The sequence below is a fragment of the Oncorhynchus mykiss genome, chromosome 13 (assembly GCF_013265735.2).
Source record: "Oncorhynchus mykiss isolate Arlee chromosome 13, USDA_OmykA_1.1, whole genome shotgun sequence".
Classification (NCBI taxonomy): domain Eukaryota; kingdom Metazoa; phylum Chordata; class Actinopteri; order Salmoniformes; family Salmonidae; genus Oncorhynchus; species Oncorhynchus mykiss.
The window spans coordinates 50,747,199-50,766,833 of NC_048577.1; the positions used below are offsets into that span (position 1 = coordinate 50,747,199).

Here is a 19,635-nt window from a genome sequence, read left to right on the forward strand (position 1 = left end):
GATGAGTTGAGAGACAGGAGGTGAGAAAGGAAGGGTGTGGGGCGGAGAGTGTGGCTGTGGGTGGCGGTGATGTGAGAAGGACTGCATTACAGAAACAACTGTCGTCTGTAAATAATAAATTGACCATTTCATGGGGACAGCATGCCTGGCCGAGTTAATGTCACCGCACATCAGGGATACGGAGGGAGGGGGAGGGAGTTGTCGGTGGTTTAGGAGGACAGTGACACACACTGACCTGTTGAGGGGCTGGAAGGCTCCTGCATGTTGCCTGAAGGCCTCTGGGGGTGCTGTTCTGAAAGTAGAGGGGTGGAGGGGGCAGCAGATAGAGGATCATGACTGGTCAGGGGTTAAGAGGATCATGACTGATCTGGGTTTAAGAGGATCATGACTGCTCTGGGTTTACTTTAGGTCAGTAGTCGATCTACCATGAATAATCTGCTGTGTACAGCTCAATGTACTCAGCATTCGTTAGGCCAAAGGACATACTTCACTGCCTCTGTCTGGTACCACCCACGCCCATTGGAAAAAAGAGTGTGTGTGTGGGTTTGTGTGTGTGTACTCACTGTCCTCTAGAGGAGTGGATCAACAGGGTGATGAGGGTGGAGGTAGCAGGACACACACAGTTCAGGGCCAACATGGCATACTTAAACTCCTCTTCACACACCACATGATCTGCAGACAAAGGCAGCAAAGGAGACAAACCAGTAACACTCAGTATACAGTAATCAAATCAAATTCAACTTTATTAGTCACATGCACCGAAACACAACAAGTGTAGACCTTACTGTGAAATGCTTACTTACGAGCCCTTAACCAACAGAGCAGTTCAATAAAGAGTTAAGAAAATATTTACCAAATAAACTCAAGTAAAAAAGAACAAAAAGTAACACAATAAAATAACAACAATGAGGCTATACTCAGGGTGTACAGGTACCGAGTCTACACTACCGTTTGGGGTCACTTAGAAATGTCCTTGTTTATGAAAGAAAAGCACATTTTTTGTCCATTAGAATAACATCAAATTGATCAGAAATACAGTGTCGACATTGTTAATGTTGTAAATTACTATTGTAGCTGGAAAAAGCTGATTTTTAATGGAATATCTACATAGGCATACAGAGGCCTATTATCAGCAACCATCACTCCTGTGTTCCAATGGCACGTTGTGTTAGCTAATCCAAGTTTATAATTTTAAAAGGCTAATTGATCATTAGAAAACCCTTTTGCAATTATGTTAGCACAGCTGAAAACTGTTGTTCTGATTAAAGAAGCAATACAATTTTCCTTCTTTAGCCTAGTTGAGTATCTGGAGTGTGCTAGCAAAACAGTGTCTTGTCTGTGCTAGCAAAACAGTCTTGTAGCGTAGCATCATTTGACCACTTCCGTATTGAGCGAGTCACTGGTACTTCCTGCTTTAGTTTTTGCTCGTAAGCAGGAATCAGGATGATAGAATTATGATCAGATTTGCCAATTGGAGGGCAAGGGAGAGCTTTGTATGCATTTGTGTGTGTGGAGTAAAGGTGGTCTAGTGGATGTGTCTTCAGAGGTAGGTAGTGGGTCAAACATGCTCTGTCTTCTCTGCTGTACCTGTGTGCAAGAGTGAGTGCATTTCTTTGTCTGTCTGATCATTCGTCTGTGTGTGTGCCTTTGTGTGTGTGAGAATATAGGTGTGTGCGTCCATGTGAATATGTGTGTGTGTGTGTGTGTGTGTGTGTGTGTGTGTGTGTGTGTGTGTGTGTGCATATGTGCCTGTGTGTGTGGCATCTAGAATGTGTGTGTATGGATTTGTCAGCCCCTAAAGCCACCGTATTAGTGCAGGTGCATCCCAAAGGCTGTGGTAATTGATATCTCAGTCAGAGGCTGAGATGAAGTCTGGCCTGTTAGCTAAGTGTAAACGGTGTGGTTTATGCAGAACACTAATTAAATCTGATGGAATTAAAACATCTTCATTAATCTCAACATAATTTACCCAGATGCTCCCTCCCTCCCTCCATCAAGTAAGCTGCATCAGGTGAATTTACACTATGATTTAATCTATTATTAACTCAATGGCACATACTTGACAAAACAACAGGATGCAATTAGCAGACAAATAAATATACATTCGTCAAATAGACAGTCAACTCCCTGTCATGTCAGATTATTTTCTCTTCTCCTCCTTAGGGCATTGTCTCTTTTTATCCCTTCAATTTACATTCTGGGTTGTTTGTACCCCATCAGTTTATATTCTGGGTTGTTTGTACCCCATCAGTTTATATTCTGGGTTGTTTGTACACCATCAGTTTATATTCTGGGTTGTTTTTACCACTTCAGTTTATATTCTGGGTTGTTTGTACCCCATCAGTTTATATTCTGGGTTGTTTTTACCACTTCAGTTTATATTCTGGGTTGTTTGTACCCCATCAGTTTATATTCTGGGTTGTTTTTACCCCATCAGTTTATATTCTGGGTTGTTTGTACCCCATCAGTTTATATTCTGGGTTGTTTTTACCACTTCAGTTTATATTCGGGGTTGTTTGTACCCCATCAGTTTATATTCTGGGTTGTTTGTACCCCATCAGTTTATATTCTGGGTTGTTTTTACCCCTTCAGTTTATATTCTGGGTTGTTTTTACCACATCAGTTTATATTCTGGGTTGTTTGTACCCCATCAGTTTATATTCTGGGTTGTTTGTACCCCATCAGTTTATATTCTGGGTTGTTTGTACCCCATCAGTTTATATTCTGGGTTGTTTGTACCCCATCAGTTTACATTCTGGGTTGTTTGTACCCCATCAGTTTATATTCTGGGTTGTTTTTACCACTTCAGTTTATATTCTGGGTTGTTTGTACCCCATCAGTTTATATTCTGGGTTGTTTGTACCCCATCAGTTTATATTCTGGGTTGTTTGTACCCCATCAGTTTATATTCGGGGTTGTTCTTACCTGTTCAGTTTATATTTTGGGTTGTTTTTGTATTTCTTTGCTCTATATCTTATTTTGGGGTTAAGGGGACCTGGCAACACCCCTGCAGTGCAGTGTCTAATTAAAGGACCTTTCACACTCTCACACACTTAGCAAAGGCCTGGGAAGGAGGGAGAAAACGGAACCAGCCTGAACAAACATAGATAACACCCATCACTCCACCTTCACTGCTCCTGCCTTGTCTGTTTCTCTTGTTTTTCGGCTACCTTCTCTCTCATCTCTTTGTGACAAAAAAACAATATAGAGTTATGACCAATAAAATGAGGCTCAGGGAGCAGTCATTTTCCCTGCTGTGTAATTCTTGATGACATCATATGCTGTAATCAGTGGACAAATATTATTAGGGGTACAGTGTTTGGTACAAATGAGATCTTGGCCTTAAATGCCCAGGTGTGCTTTGCATATCGATTGTCGACAGAAACGTTGGTAGCTAGAATTGTCCAGCCTCGCCTCTCGTGCCTCAGGAGAAGGTTAGTAGCTAGTAAACACATAAAAGCAATGAGACACAGGTCCTTTCTGTCTAGCAGCTTTCTTCCAATAGACTCACCAACAGAGAGGAAAATGTTGTTGATGATGATAATATTTGTATAAATTACAGGCATAGTGGGATAGAAAGAATGTTTGGATCATAATATGTACCCAAATGAGAAAAAAAATTGTATTCACTGTAGTGTTTTTTGCAGATTTCACTTTGGTATTCACTATAGTATATACTACAGTGAATACTCTAGTATTTACTATAGTTTTGCAGATATGACTGTAGTATACTGTACAGTTTAGTATAGTATAAATAACCGGCCGCGACCGGGAGGTCCGTGGGGCGACGCACAATTGGCCTAGCGTCGTCCGGGTTAGGGAGGGATTGGTTGGTAGGGATCTCCTTGTCTCATCGCGCACCAGCGACTCCTGTGGCGGGCCGGGCGCAGTGCGCGCTAGCCAAGGTTGCCAGGTGCACGGTGTAGCCTCCGACACAATGGTGCGGCTGGCTTCCGGGTTGGATGTGCGCTGTGTTAAGAAGCAGTGCGGCTTGGTTGGGTTGTGTATCGGAGGATGCATAACATTCAGCCTTCGTCTCTCCCGAGCCCGTACGGGAGTTGTAGCAATGAGACAAGATAGTAGCTACTACAACAATTGGATACCACGAAATCGGGGAGAAAAAGGGGTAAAAAAAGAAGAATAAAAAAAAAAAAGAATATTTCTGGAAAATGTGGGGTAGGTGCAACATAACACACAAATATGACAAGGGTTTGAGTGAGAGGTCTAGCTGGTGTCTTCAAGTGGCCACACACCCCTCCAGTGTGGGCACAGTTCCCAAGTCATTTCAACACACTCAAAGAGTCTTCAACTATAAGGTGTTTTACTTTAGTTCTCCTAGCAGTGTCGTTGAGGAAATGTAGAGCACGTTGGAACACAGCTCTGCATCCCTGCCTTTACACAACTACTGTTGTTGTTCACGCAACCAGTAACGGTCCATTATAAAATCGCAATCTGGGTCAGGTGGGCATGATTTGAAAGCTTGTTCTATTGCCAACATGAATGATAAACTAAATGATAAATGATAAACTACAATCTTACGGTGTTAGGCTTTCACGATGCTATTAGAAAAGCAGGTCGTACAGTGTGCATAGAACGGAGTCACGAGTTCATTCAGATTCGGAAAATGTTCATCATAATACAACAAACAGGTTCATTCGGTTCTACTATTCTTTCTACTGACTCAAACATAGTGATCAGAAACATTGACACTGGATAGGACATGAGTTTTTTGTGAAGTGCACATTTGGACATTTGGATTCGATGACGTCAAAGTGATAATTATTACAATCCTCAACGTCTCATCTTTTAAAATACATAGATTCATCGTAATTTACAGATGCTCAAGTTCAGAACGGCTGTCTGTCAAAACCCATACAGTGCTGTGAAGCGCAGAGCCAAACCTCTGGAGTCATGTATAGTATGTTACTGTGCATCCACTATGTTCCAGTTTAAGCACAGACAATCTTAAATACATTTGATATGGAGAGTTGGTCAGTGTGTGTGTGAGAGGTGTGTGTGTGTGTCTCTGTGTGTGCTAAACGTGTATGTGTGTGTCTCTGTGTGTGTCTCTGTGCGAGGTGAACTCCCACGCTGGTAGCAGATAGTAATTACTGCAGGTCTGCCCAAACAGCAACCCTAATTAAATCAGCATGCAGTTATTGTGTGATGGTATGTGTAAGTGACCAGGCTATTGACCGTGCTAATATAGCTCAGCCCACCAGAAACACACCAGGTCATTGTTTTTCAGCATTTGGTCAGGGAAAATCAACACCATGCAACCCAGTCAACCCACAAGCCAATTCTGATTCGTATAAACCCACTCTGATCCTTCCCACACAGAGAGAGAACTTGAGTGGCAGTCTCCTGTCTCTGCCTCTCTGCATAGAGCCATCCCATCATACAGTTAAAATTGTACATAACACACACATTTCTTTCCACAGGGCCGAGGGGTGAGACAGGGATGCAGCTTGAGCCCCAACCTCTTCAACATATATATATCAATGAATTAGCAAGGGCACTAGAACAGTCTGCAGCACCTGGCCTCGCCCTACTAAAATCTGATGTCTCTGGTTCTTCTGTCCCCAACCAAGGAGGGCCTACAGCAGCACCTAGACCTTATGCACAGATTCTGTCAGATCTGGGCCATCAGTTAATCTCAGTAAGACAAAAATACTGTTCTAAAAAAGGCCCAGTTGCCAGGACCACGAATACAAATTCCATCTAGACAACGTTGCCCTAGAGCACACAAAAAACTATACCTACCTCGGCCTAAACATCAGCATCACAGGTTACTTCTACAAAGCTGCGAACAATCTGAGCGACAAGGCCAGATGGGCATTCTATGCCATCAAAAGGAACATCAAATTTTACATACCAATTAGGATCTGGCAAAAAAATACTTTAATCAGGTATAGAACCCATTGCCCTTTATGGTTGTGAGGTCTGGGGTCCGCTCACCAACCAAGAATTCACAAAATGGGACAAACACCAAATTGCGACTCTGCTTGCAGAATTCTGCAAAAAATATCCTCTGTGTACAACATAAAACACAAAATAATGCATGCAGAGCAGAATTAGGCCGATACCCGCTAATTATCAAAATCGAGAATTGAGAGCGAGAGAGCGAGGGAGCGAGAGAGAGATACCAATGTGCAATCCGGGCAGCAAGATTTGTGGCCAGTTGTCATGAGAAAAGGGCAACCAGTGGCGCACAAACAACATTGCAAATACCACCAATATTTATATGTTTATTTATCTTCCCCTACTACTCGAACTATAATTGGTAGATCATTGTATATAATATAACACTTGAAATGAAATGATTTCACTTGCTTTGGCCATGCAAACATGTTTCCCATGCCAATAAAGACACTTTGAATTGAATTGAGAGAGATACAGAACGAGAAGGTGAAGGCCAAAAGTGATGTCTTTGCCTCCTCATCTTTCTCTCTCCTATTCCTAACAAGTGCTGCTTGATTGGTGCTTTATGACGGTTTGCTGAACAGGAAAAGGCTTTGTATCCCTGGAGGCAAAGTGTCCATGAGTTTCCATCTCAGTAATGCAGTGTAACTACAAAACATTTTGTGTCTCCTTATGTCAGGGGGTGAACACAGTTTTCATGGGCACACAAATCCCAAATGATGTGATTGCTAACCGAAAGAGTATTACCTTGATACTTCAAACCTAAATCGATACTGTCCTTAACGTGGTTCTTCAATAACTATGCATAACTCTTGTTGGATGCACATATGGTGTCCAGGTGATTAGTTACGCTGCTTTATTTTCACACATCATCATCTGATCCAGGAAGGAATTTTCTGAATGAGAGTCAAGTGATGAACAGTTGTTGTGATAGTGCATGCGATGCAACAACAGACCAAGTGCTGGGAAAAAAATGTGTTTTGGTGTCTCATTCCATATGGGGAAGACAGTTGTGCCTGGATTCATGTTGGATCTAATATCCCTAGAGAATTTATGTTGATCATCTGTTGTTGTCTGCTTGATTCACAGCAGGGTCTTGTTAGATTTAACAGAGAAAGCATCAAGGTAATGTTTTCTGATGTTTGTTTTTTTAAATAAGTTTTTTTGAAAATCTGACATTTCCTCAGATTGGTGTTTGAAAAGTCCTTGTAATTATTGTCGCTTGAATGAAAGGGTGTTGTTGCGTTGCACTACTCTGTTGCTGTAAAACCATGTTATTATGATGACGACAACATCCGATGTTCTCTTCAACTATACATTCAACTATTCAACTTGACCATACATACAAATCCTTTCATTAAAAAAGGAACCTGGTTATTTGTTACTTGGTCAGTATAAAAAAAAGAGGTGGTGAGATTGTAATGCTACAGCTATTCATGGCTTTATTATGTGTGCCTGCGTCGGCCACATAGGCTACAGAAAGGTCGCCATGCATGCATCCAATTTATTTAGTCAGGCAATGTCCACATTATTCTAACATATTTTATAATGTAATAATAATGTGAATATCAATGCATTTGCAAGGCCTAAAAAAAATGCATTATTTTTAGTGGTAATGGTCTACTTTATTGACACTTTTTGACAGCTTTTTGGGGGGAAGGAGGGTTCTATATTAGGCCCTATAAGTACAATTATATAACATATACAATCGTATAACATTGAGGTCCATGAAAATTACAATTAAGTACTTGAAAAAGTCCCTGAAAGTCCTTGAATTTGACTTGCCAATGTGTGTATGAACCCTGCTTAAAGGAGGTATAGTCCTAGGTCTATGTTGTTGAATAGGTGGAGTTATGGGCCATGTTGCATATACTACCTTTTATTCCTCTAAGTACAAATGTGGAACTACATTATTATTATTTTTAAACCATTTGAAAATATTTATCCCAATGTCACACATTGGCCCCATTATGTATAAAAAGACCCATAGGCACACAACTGTACACACAGAGTCGTACGGACGCACACATTCCCACACTCAATGCTCTGACCTGCAAACTTGACGTGGAACTTGTTCTCAGGTTTGAGGATCTGGACATACAGGGGGCAGTTTGGGGCAAAGTCCTTCACCGCCCAGGCTCTTAGAATGGTCTGGTGATCCTGGTATAGATAGATAGATAGAGAGATAGAGAGATAGAGAGATAGAGAGATATAGAGATATAGAGATATAGAGATAGAGAGATATAGAGATAGAGAGATAGAGAGGGAGAGAGAGAAAGAGAGAGAGAGGGAGGATGGGATAGAGTAGCAAGAAAGAGACTCAAATCATTAGCAGCACCAGTAGCTCCTCCACAGTCACAGATTGTATCTCCTCTATATACAATCCCCCTGGTAAGCCTCTTCAACTAGGGCACGGAGCTTTCAACAGAACTAACAGGCTATAGCCACACCAGAAAGGAAAATTCCCGTAATTATGTCACAGGTGTGAAATAGTCTGTTAAGAACGGCAACGCAGAGAGGAAAATAGGAGCCAGGGTCAAATAAGAAGATAAATAAAAGTTGTGAAATAGTTCTTAGGATGATCATTTACATTTTGCTAAAAATATAGTAGAGGTAGAGAGAGAAAGCTGTGAAGGAGGGAAAGAAGAGTGGAGGACAGGAAAAGAAGGAGGGTGGCGTTGTGGAGATTAAAAGTCTTAAAAGGAGATTGAGGAACGTACAGCAGCGAAGCGGTCCACCTCGAATCGGTTACTGAGGATAAAACAGGCCTCAGCATCGTCCATCCTACAGCCAGTTAGTAGAGCAGCAGGAGGGGTCAGGCCAAGACAGGACACAGGTCAGATAGAGGCAGGAGGAGGAGAGAGGAACAGGAGATGAAAGGATGAGAGGAGAGAGAGGGGGGGGGTGGATGTTGTTGTTGTCATGTTTTTGAGAGAGAACAAAGGAGGAACAGGACAATAGAACAATACATTTGTTCTTCTAACACACATGACTTCACTGCGAGTTACTACCAGGGCAGCAGAAGAGACGAGGAGGAGAAAATACAATCATTTTATTTGCTGTCTTTATTGAACAGAGCCAGTGTACTGTAACTGCTATCTGCCCTGATAACTGTCTAACACTGCCTATGAGATATGCCCCTGTAAGTGTGTCTTGTTTTGGGGTCCCTGGAGGGGCAGCAGGTAGTCTAGTGGTTAGAGCTTTGGGCCAGTAACTGAAGGTTTCTGGATCGAATCCCCGAGCTGACAAGGTAAAAATCAGTCGTTCTGCCCCCTGAGCAAGGCAGTTAACCTGTTACATGGCCGCCAAAGACGTGGATGTTGATTATGGAAGTCCCCCACACCTCTCTGATTCAGAGGGGTTGGGTTAAATGCAGAAGACACATTTCAGTTGAATGCATTCAGTTATACAACTGACTAGGTATCCCCCTTCCTTTCCCTTTCACTGTAACATAGCTGCAATTTGGGGCCCAGTAGCATAGCTGTGATTTGGGTGGGGACCCGATGCAGGGGACTCACTTGGCCCTCATGAGGTCTTGGTCCTTGAGGGCAGAGCCCTGCAGGTAGATGACCCTCTGTGCCCACAGGGGCACGTGGAGGACCCTCCGTACCTGTACATCCATCTCTGCCGGGCACAGGATCACCACGTAGTAGTCCTATAGATGGACACACACACACACTGGGGTTAATGGGAGGGACGAGAGGGTCTCACACAAATATTCTCTCACACCCTCACCCAGCTGCTCCTGAAAATAAAACATGTTGTTTGATCTATGCTAATGCTGATTGAATCCCCTGTTTTAACCTCAGCTGCTTCAGCTCCTGGAGAGGATTACAGAGATGTACACACACGCACACACACATGAATACACGCACACACACGTTAATCACACCGTATCTCATCTTCCTAATGGAAAAATGTGTAGAATTGCAGGAAATTAACTCTAAAACGTTGCATTTTTTTTTCTCGTCAAGGGGGAAGGGGGGACCAACATTTTCCTTACGGCTCCCATAAGGCTAGGGTCGGCTCTGACTGTATGTGTGGATATACTGTAGATGTGGGTACGCAAACCAGCGAGTCACTGAGGCCCCTCAGATCAGATTTTTTTGTGGCCCTCACCCCAATCAAAGTTGCCCATCCCTGCCCTAGTTAAGGTTTAATGGAGAGACCTGCAGTCTGGGGTGAGCGAAGAACTCATTGAGGAAGTCCATGAGGAGGTCTATCTTGAGGCAGCTGACACACAGCACCACGTGCTTCTCCGTCTGGGCCCGGTATCGGCTGTAGTTCCCCCCAGACTTCTGGCGCTCCATCCACAGGAAGGCCAGCTGCTCAAACTACAGATGGCAAGAATTATATTCGTGTAATTAGTGATGGACAGACAGTAGGTGGGTTGAGGTAGTGAAAGACAGTAGGTGAGTTGAGGTAGTGATAGATACATTGTAGGTGGGTTGAGGTAGTGATAGATAGACAGTAGGTGGGTTGAGGTAGTGATAGTGAAAGACAGTAGGTGGGTTGAGGTAGTGATAGATAGACAGTAGGTGGTTTGAGGTAGTGATAGATAGACAGTAGGTGGGTTGAGGTAGTGATAGTGATGGATAGTTGGTGGGTTGAGGAAGTAATATATAGACAGTAGGTGGGTTGAGGTAGTGATAGCCAGTAGGTGGTTTGAGGCAGTGATAGTGAAAGACAGTAGGTGTGTTGAGGTAGTGATAGACAGACAGTAGGTGGGTTGAGGTAGTGATAGTGAAAGACAGTAGGTGGGTTGAGGTAGTGATAGACAGTAGGTAGATTGAGGTAGTGATAGATAGACAGTAGGTGGGTTGAGGCAGTGATAGACAGTAGGTGGGTTGAGGTAGTAATAGATAGACAGTAGGTGGGTTGAGGTAGTGATAGTGAAAGACAGTAGGTGGGTTGAGGTAGTGATAGATAGACAGTAGGTGAGTTGAGGTAGTGATAGATACATTGTAGGTGGGTTGAGGTAGTGAAAGACAGTAGGTGGGTTGAGGTAGTGATAGTGAAAGACAGTAGGTGGGTTGAGGTAGTGATAGATAGACAGTAGGTGGTTTGAGGTAGTGATAGATAGACAGTAGGTGGGTTGAGGTAGTGATAGATAGACAGTAGGTGAGTTGAGGTAGTGATAGATACATTGTAGGTGGGTTGAGGTAGTGAAAGACAGTAGGTGGGTTGAGGTAGTGATAGTGAAAGACAGTAGGTGGGTTGAGGTAGTGATAGATAGACAGTAGGTGGATTGAGGTAGTGATAGGGAAAGACAGTAGGTGGGTTGAGGTAGTGATAGACAGTAGGTAGATTGAGGTAGTGATAGATAGACAGTAGGTGGGTTGAGGCAGTGATAGACAGTAGGTGGATTGAGGTAGTAATAGATAGACAGTAGGTGGGTTGAGGTAGTGAAAGACAGTAGGTGTGTTGAGGTAGTGATAGACAGACAGTAGGTGAGTTGAGGTAGTGATAGATACATTGTAGGTGGGTTGAGGTAGTGAAAGACAGTAGGTGGGTTGAGGTAGTGATAGATAGACAATAGGTGGGTTGAGGTAGTGATAGTGACAGAGAGTAGGTGATTTGAGGTAGTGATAGACAGTAGGTAGGTTGAGGTAGTGATAGATAGACAGTAGGTGGGTTGAGGTAGTGATAGATAGACAGTAGGTGGGTTGAGGTAGTGATAGATAGACAATAGGTGGGTTGAGGTAGTGAAAGACAGTAGGTAGGTTGAGGTAGTGATAGATAGACAGTAGGTGGGTTGAGGTAGTGATAGATAGACAGTAGGTGGGTTGAGGTAGTGATAGATAGACAGTAGGTGGGTTGAGGTAGTGATAGATAGACAATAAGTGGGTTGAGGTAGTGATAGATAGACAATAAGTGGGTTGAGGTAGTGATAGATAGACAATAGGTGGGTTGAGGTAGTGATAGATAGACAATAGGTGGGTTGAGGTAGTGATAGACAGACAGTAGGTGGGTTGAGGTAGTGATAGATAGACAATAGGTGGGTTGAGGTAGTGATAGATAGACAATAGGTGGGTTGAGGTAGTGATAGATAGACAATAGGTGGGTTGAGGTAGTGATAGACAGTAGGTGGGTTGAGGTAGTGATAGATAGACAATAGGTGGGTTGAGGTAGTGATAGATAGACAATAGGTGGGTTGAGGTAGTGATAGATAGACAATAGGTGGGTTGAGGTAGTGATAGATAGACAATAGGTGGGTTGAGGTAGTGATAGACAGACAGTAGGTGGGTTGAGGTAGTGAAAGACAGTAGGTGTGTTGAGGTAGTGATAGACAGACAGTAGGTGAGTTGAGGTAGTGATAGATACATTGTAGGTGGGTTGAGGTAGTGAAAGACAGTAGGTGGGTTGAGGTAGTGATAGATAGACAATAGGTGGGTTGAGGTAGTGACAGACAGTAGGTGGGTTGAGGTAGTGATAGATAGACAGTAGGTGGGTTGAGGTAGTGATAGACAGACAGTAGGTGGGTTGAGGTAGTGATAGACAGACAGTAGGTGGGTTGAGGTAGTGATAGATAGACAATAGGTGGGTTGAGGTAGTGACAGACAGTAGGTGGGTTGAGGTAGTGATAGACAGACAGTAGGTGGGTTGAGGTAGTGATAGACAGACAGTAGGTGGGTTGAGGTAGTGATAGATAGACAGTAGGTGGGTTGAGGTAGTGATAGAAAGACAGTAGGTGGGTTGAGGTAGTGATAGAAAGACAGTAGGTGGGTTGAGGTAGTGATAGACAGACAGTAGGTGGGTTGAGGTAGTGAAAGACAGACAATAGGTGGGTTGAGGTATTGATAGAGGGTATATTTTGGTATATTTTGCTTGAGCATGCATAGAAATACCTGCCCTGCGTGCAAATCTAGGCCTATAAAAGTTTCCATTTGGGGATGTCTAATAGTATTTCTGATTTTCTTAACTCACCACCACTGATGAGCTGTGGAGATTCTCAAAGTATTTTTTTCGTCACCTCACACAGACAATCAACAGAGTGTTTTACATCCATTGCGAATGACAATAGTTCCTCTCTGTATTTGAAAATTCTTTCCAACGCTTCCCTTCTCGAGTAACCACAGCGCCTCGGTGTGAAATAGATGTTGCTGATCCCAGATCTCCAGTGGAAACATCATAAAATAGGCTACCTGTACACTTCTCCCTTGCACAAATACAGCGTTGTCTGTTCCGAGCTCATTGGCACAGGAAACAGTGAGGGCCCAGTTGAAACAATGTTGCAAGTTCGCTATAGCGAGAGTTAAAGCCAGACAGAGAGAGAGGCAGACAGACAGAGGAGAGAGATGAATGCTTTTGACTGAACCAACTGCCATGCGTAGCAAATGTGATTTATTGAGGATATTTATTTTTATCAGGACATTTCTTTTTCAAATATAATTTCGTATCTGGTCGGTATTTCACATATTTTCAGACAGATCCGAGGTCTGTGTCCATCAAGCGTGATCCGTCTGGGGATCCGAGGGTCAACTACAGAATTTTGGATCAGACCTGTTCGGATACCTGTCGGATCTCGGGTTGATCAAGTTAGGGTATATCCGTAAAGACCTCTAGTTGAGGTAGTGATACACAGACAGTAGGTGGTTTGAGGTAGTGATAGAGAGACAGTATGTGGGTTGAGGTAGTGACAGACAGACAGTATGTGGTTTGAGGTAGTGATAGACAGTAGGTGGTGGGTTGAGGTAGTGATAGACATACAGTAGGTGGGTTGAGGTAGTGATAGAGAGACAGTATGTGGGTTGAGGTAGTGATAGAGAGACAGTATGTGGGTTGAGGTAGTGACAGACAGACAGTATGTGGTTTGAGGTAGTGATAGACAGTAGGTGGTGGGTTGAGGTAGTGATAGACATACAGTAGGTGGGTTGAGGTAGTGAAATACAGACAGTAGGTGGGTTGAGGTAGTGATAGAGAGACAGTAGCTGGGTTGAGGTAGTGATAGACAGACAGTAGGTGGGTTGACGTAGTGATAGAATAACAGTAGGTGGGTTGAGGTAGTGATAGATAGACAGTAGGTGGGTTGAGGTAGTGATAGTGACAGACAGTAGGTAGGTTGAGGCAGTGATAGTGATGGACCGTTGGTGGGTTGAGGTAGTGATAGATAGACAGTAGGTGGGTTGAGGTAGTGATAGACAGACAGTAGGTGGGTTGAGGTAGTGATAGATAGACAGTAGGTGGGTTGAGGTAGTGATAGAAAGACAGTATGTGGGTTGAGGTAGTGATAGAGAGACAGTAGGTAAGTTTAGGTAGTGATAGATAGACAGTAGGTGGGTTGAGGTAGTGATAGATAGACAGTAGGTGGGTTGAGGTAGTGATAGTGATGGACCGTTGGTGGGTTGAGGTAGTGATAGATAGACAGTAGGTGGGTTGAGGTAGTGACAGACAGTAGGTGGGTTGAGGTAGTGATAGACAGACAGTAGGTGGGTTGAGGTAGTGATAGACAGAGAGTAGGTGGGTTGAGGTAGTGATAGTGATGGACCGTTGGTGGGTTGAGGTAGTGATAGATAGACAGTAGGTGGGTTGAGGTAGTGATAGACAGACAGTAGGTGGTTTGAGGTAGTGATAGACAGTAGGTGGTGGGTTGAGGTAGTGATAGACATACAGTAGGTGGGTTGAGGTAGTGATAGAGAGACAGTAGGTGGGTTGAGGTAGTGACAGACAGACAGTATGTGGTTTGAGGTAGTGATAGACAGTAGGTGGTGGGTTGAGGTAGTGATAGACATACAGTAGGTGGGTTGAGGTAGTGATAGATAGACAGTAGGTTGGTTGAGGTAGTGATAGAGAGACAGTAGCTGGGTTGAGGTAGTGATAGACAGACAGTAGGTGGGTTGAGGTAGTGATAGAATAACAGTAGGTGGGTTGAGGTAGTGATAGACAGACAGTAGGTGGGTTGAGGTAGTGATAGTGACAGACAGTAGGTGGGTTGAGGCAGTGATAGACAGTAGGTGGTTTGAGGTAGTGATAGTGATGGAACGTTGGTGGGTTGAGGTAGTGATAGATAGACAGTAGGTGGGTTGAGGTAGTGATAGACAGACAGTAGGTGGGTTGAGGTAGTGATAGACAGACATTAGGTGGGTTGAGGTAGTGATAGACAGACAGTAGGTGGGTTGAGGTAGTGATAGATAGACAGTAGGTGGTTTGAGGCAGTGATAGTGAAAGACAGTAGGTGTGTTGAGGTAGTGATAGACAGACAGTAGGTGGGTTGAGGTAGTGATAGATAGATAGTAGGTGGGTTGAGGTAGTGATAGTGACAGAGAGTAGGTGATTTGAGGTAGTGATAGACAGTAGGTAGGTTGAGGTAGTGATAGATAGACAGTAGGTGGGTTGAGGTAGTGATAGATAGACAGTAGGTGGGTTGAGGTAGTGATAGAGAGACAGTAGGTAAGTTTAGGTAGTGATAGATAGACAGTAGGTGGGTTGAGGTAGTAATAGACAGACAGTAGGTGGGTTGAGGTAGTGATAGTGATGGACCGTTGGTGGGTTGAGGTTGTGATAGATAGACAGTAGGTGGGTTGAGGTAGTGATAGACAGACAGTAGGTGGGTTGAGGTAGTGATAGACAGACAGTAGGTGGGTTGAGGTAGTGATCGTGATGGACCGTTGGTGGGTTGAGGTAGTGATAGATAGACAGTAGGTGTGTTGAGGTAGTGATAGACAGACAGTAGGTGGGTTGAGGTAGTGATAGACAGACAGTAGGTGGGTTGAGGTAGTGATAGATAGACAGTAGGTGGGTTGAGGTAGTGATAGAAAGACAGTATGTGGGTTGAGGTAGTGATAGAGAGACAGTAGGTAAGTTTAGGTAGTTATAGATAGACAGTAGGTGGGTTGAGGAAGTGATAGATAGACAATAGGTGGGTTGAGGTAGTAATAGACAGACAGTAGGTGGGTTGAGGTAGCGATAGTGATAGACAGTAGGTGGGTTGAGGTAGTGACAGACAGTAGGTGGGTTGAGGTAGTGATAGACAGACAGTAGGTGGGTTGAGGTAGTGATAGACAGACAGTAGGTGGGTTGAGGTAGTGATAGACAGACAGTAGGTGGGTTGAGGTAGTGATAGTGATGGACCGTTGGTGGGTTGAGGTAGTGATAGATAGACAGTAGGTGGGTTAAGGTAGTGATAGAAAGACAGGAGATGGGTTGAGGTAGTGATAGACAGACAGTAGGTGGGTTGAGGAAGTGATAGACAGACAGTAGGTGGGTTGAGGTAGTGATAGACAGTAGGTGGTGGGTTGAGGTAGTGATAGACATACAGTAGGTGGGTTGAGGTAGTGATAGATAGACAGTAGGTGGGTTGAGGTAGTGATAGACAGACAGTAGGTGGTTTGAGGTAGTGATAGACAGTAGGTGGTGGGTTGAGGTAGTGATAGACATACAGTAGGTGGGTTGAGGTAGTGACAGACAGACAGTATGTGGTTTGAGGTAGTGATAGACAGTAGGTGGTGGGTTGAGGTAGTGATAGACATACAGTAGGTGGGTTGAGGTAGTGATAGACAGACAGTAGGTGGGTTGAGGTAGTGATAGATAGACAGTAGGTTGGTTGAGGTAGTGATAGAGAGACAGTAGCTGGGTTGAGGTAGTGATAGACAGACAGTAGGTGGGTTGAGGTAGTGATAGAATAACAGTAGGTGGGTTGAGGTAGTGATAGACAGACAGTAGGTGGGTTGAGGTAGTGATAGTGACAGACAGTAGGTGGGTTGAGGCAGTGATAGACAGTAGGTGGTTTGAGGTAGTGATAGTGATGGACCGTTGGTGGGTTGAGGTAGTGATAGATAGACAGTAGGTGGGTTGAGGTAGTGATAGACAGACAGTAGGTGGGTTGAGGTAGTGATAGACAGACATTAGGTGGGTTGAGGTAGTGATAGACAGACAGTAGGTGGGTTGAGGTAGTGATAGATAGACAGTAGGTGGTTTGAGGCAGTGATAGTGAAAGACAGTAGGTGTGTTGAGGTAGTGATAGACAGACAGTAGGTGGGTTGAGGTAGTGATAGATAGATAGTAGGTGGGTTGAGGTAGTGATAGTGACAGAGAGTAGGTGATTTGAGGTAGTGATAGACAGTAGGTAGGTTGAGGTAGTGATAGATAGACAGTAGGTGGGTTGAGGTAGTGATAGAGAGACAGTAGGTAAGTTTAGGTAGTGATAGATAGACAATAGGTGGGTTGAGGTAGTGATAGATAGACAGTAGGTGGGTTGAGGTAGTGATAGAGAGACAGTAGGTGGGTTGAGGTAGTGATAGATAGACAATAGGTGGGTTGAGGTAGTAATAGACAGACAGTAGGTGGGTTGAGGTAGTGATAGTGATGGACCGTTGGTGGGTTGAGGTAGTGATAGATAGACAGTAGGTGGGTTGAGGTAGTGACAGACAGTAGGTGGGTTGAGGTAGTGATAGACAGACAGTAGGTGGGTTGAGGTAGTGATAGACAGACAGTAGGTGGGTTGAGGTAGTGATAGTGATGGACCGTCGGTGGGTTGAGGTAGTGATAGATAGACAGTAGGTGTGTTGAGGTAGTGATAGACAGACAGTAGGTGGGTTGAGGTAGTGATAGACAGACAGTAGGTGGGTTGAGGTAGTGATAGATAGACAGTAGGTGGGTTGAGGTAGTGATAGAGAGACAGTAGGTAAGTTTAGGTAGTTATAGATAGACAGTAGGTGGGTTGAGGAAGTGATAGATAGACAATAGGTGGGTTGAGGTAGTAATAGACAGACAGTAGGTGGGTTGAGGTAGCGATAGTGATAGACAGTAGGTGGGTTGAGGTAGTGACAGACAGTAGGTGGGTTGAGGTAGTGATAGACAGACAGTAGGTGGGTTGAGGTAGTGATAGACAGACAGTAGGTGGGTTGAGGTAGTGATAGACAGAGAGTAGGTGGGTTGAGGTAGTGATAGTGATGGACCGTTGGTGGGTTGAGGTAGTGATAGATAGACAGTAGGTGGGTTGAGGTAGTGATAGAAAGACAGGAGATGGGTTGAGGTAGTGATAGACAGACAGTAGGTGGGTTGAGGAAGTGATAGACAGACAGTAGGTGGGTTGAGGTAGTGATAGACAGACAGTAGGTGGGTTGAGGTAGTGATAGACAGACAGTAGGTGGGTTGAGGTAGTGACAGACAGACAGTAGGTGGGTTGAGGTAGTGACAGACAGACCGTAGGTGGGTTGAGGTAGTGATGGACAGACCGTAGGTGGGTTGAGGTAGTGATAGTGACAGACAGTAGGTCGGTTGAGGAAGTGATAGACAGTAGGTGGGTTGAGGTAGTGATAGATAGACAGTAGGTGGGTTGAGGTAGTGACAGACAGACAGTAGGTTGGTTGAGGTAGTGATAGACAGACAGTAGGTGGGTTGAGGTAGTGATAGACAGACAGTAGGTGGGTTGAGGTAGTGATAGATAGACAGTAGGTGGGTTGAGGTAGTGATAGACAGACAGTAGGTGGATTGAGGTAGTGATAGACAGACAGTAGGTGGGTTGAGGTAGTGATAGACAGACAGTAGGTGGGTTGAGGTAGTGATAGATAGACAGTAGGTGGGTTGAGGTAGTGATAGACAGACAGTAGGTGGGTTGAGGAAGTGATACACAAACAGTAGGTGGGTTGAAGTAGTGAAACACAGACAGTAGGTAGGTTGAGATAGTGACAGACAGACAGTAGGTGGGTTGAGGAAGTGATACACAGACAGTAGGTTGGTTGAGGTAGTGCTAGGTGGGTTGAGGTAGTGATAGATGGGTTGAGGTAGTGATAGACAGACAGTAGGTGGGTTGAGGTAGTGATAGATAGACAGTAGTTGGGTTGAGGTAGTGATAGACAGACAGTAGGTGGGTTGAGGTAGTGATAGACTAGACAGTAGGTGGGTTGAGGCAGCGATAGACAGACAGTAGGTGGGTTGAGGTAGTGATAGACAGACAGTAGGTGGGTTGAGGTAGTGATAGACAGTAGGTGGGTTGAGGCAGCGATAGACAGTAGGTGGTTTGAGGTAGTGACAAACAATAGGTGGGTTGAGTTAGTGATAGACAGACAGTAGTGGGTTGAGGTAGTGATAGACAGACAGTAGGTGGGTTGAGGTAGTGATAGACAGACAGTAGGTGGGTTGAGGTAGTGATAAATAGACAGTAGGTGGGTTGAGGTAGTGATAGATAGTAGGTGGGTTGAGGTAGTGATAGATAACAGTAGGTGGTTTGAGGTAGTGATAGATAGACAGTAGGTGGGTTGTGGTAGTGATAGACAGACAGTAGGTGGGTTGAGGTAGTGATAGACAGACATTAGGTGGGTTGAGGTAGTGATAGACAGACAGTAGGTGGGTTGAGGTAGTGATAGACAGACATTAGGTGGGTTGAGGTAGTGATAGATAGACAGTAGGTGGGTTGAGGTAGTGATAGACAGACAGTAGGTGGTTTGAGGTAGTGATAGACAGTAGGTGGTGGGTTGAGGTAGTGATAGACATACAGTAGGTGGGTTGAGGTAGTGACAGACAGACAGTATGTGGTTTGAGGTAGTGATAGACAGTAGGTGGTGGGTTGAGGTAGTGATAGACATACAGTAGGTGGGTTGAGGTAGTGATAGACAGACAGTAGGTGGGTTGAGGTAGTGATAGATAGACAGTAGGTTGGTTGAGGTAGTGATAGAGAGACAGTAGCTGGGTTGAGGTAGTGATAGACAGACAGTAGGTGGGTTGAGGTAGTGATAGAATAACAGTAGGTGGGTTGAGGTAGTGATAGACAGA

At 44.2% G+C, this 19,635-nt stretch overlaps 1 protein-coding gene across 2 annotated transcripts in view; it reads right to left on the reverse strand.

Annotated features, from left to right (window-relative positions):
• The window catches only part of LOC110485208 (potassium channel subfamily T member 2), a 92,337-nt gene that overhangs the window by 15,102 nt on the left and 57,600 nt on the right, over positions 1-19,635 (reverse strand). For both annotated transcript variants that reach the window (XM_036941420.1, XM_036941419.1), the window contains 6 exons: positions 10,092-10,256; positions 9,441-9,577; positions 8,643-8,706; positions 7,974-8,082; positions 564-672; positions 236-292 (listed from right to left, as the gene is read on the reverse strand). In XM_036941420.1, the coding sequence (XP_036797315.1) occupies positions 236-292; positions 564-672; positions 7,974-8,082; positions 8,643-8,706; positions 9,441-9,577; positions 10,092-10,256 (641 nt within the window). The remainder of the gene's footprint in view (positions 1-235; positions 293-563; positions 673-7,973; positions 8,083-8,642; positions 8,707-9,440; positions 9,578-10,091; positions 10,257-19,635) is intronic.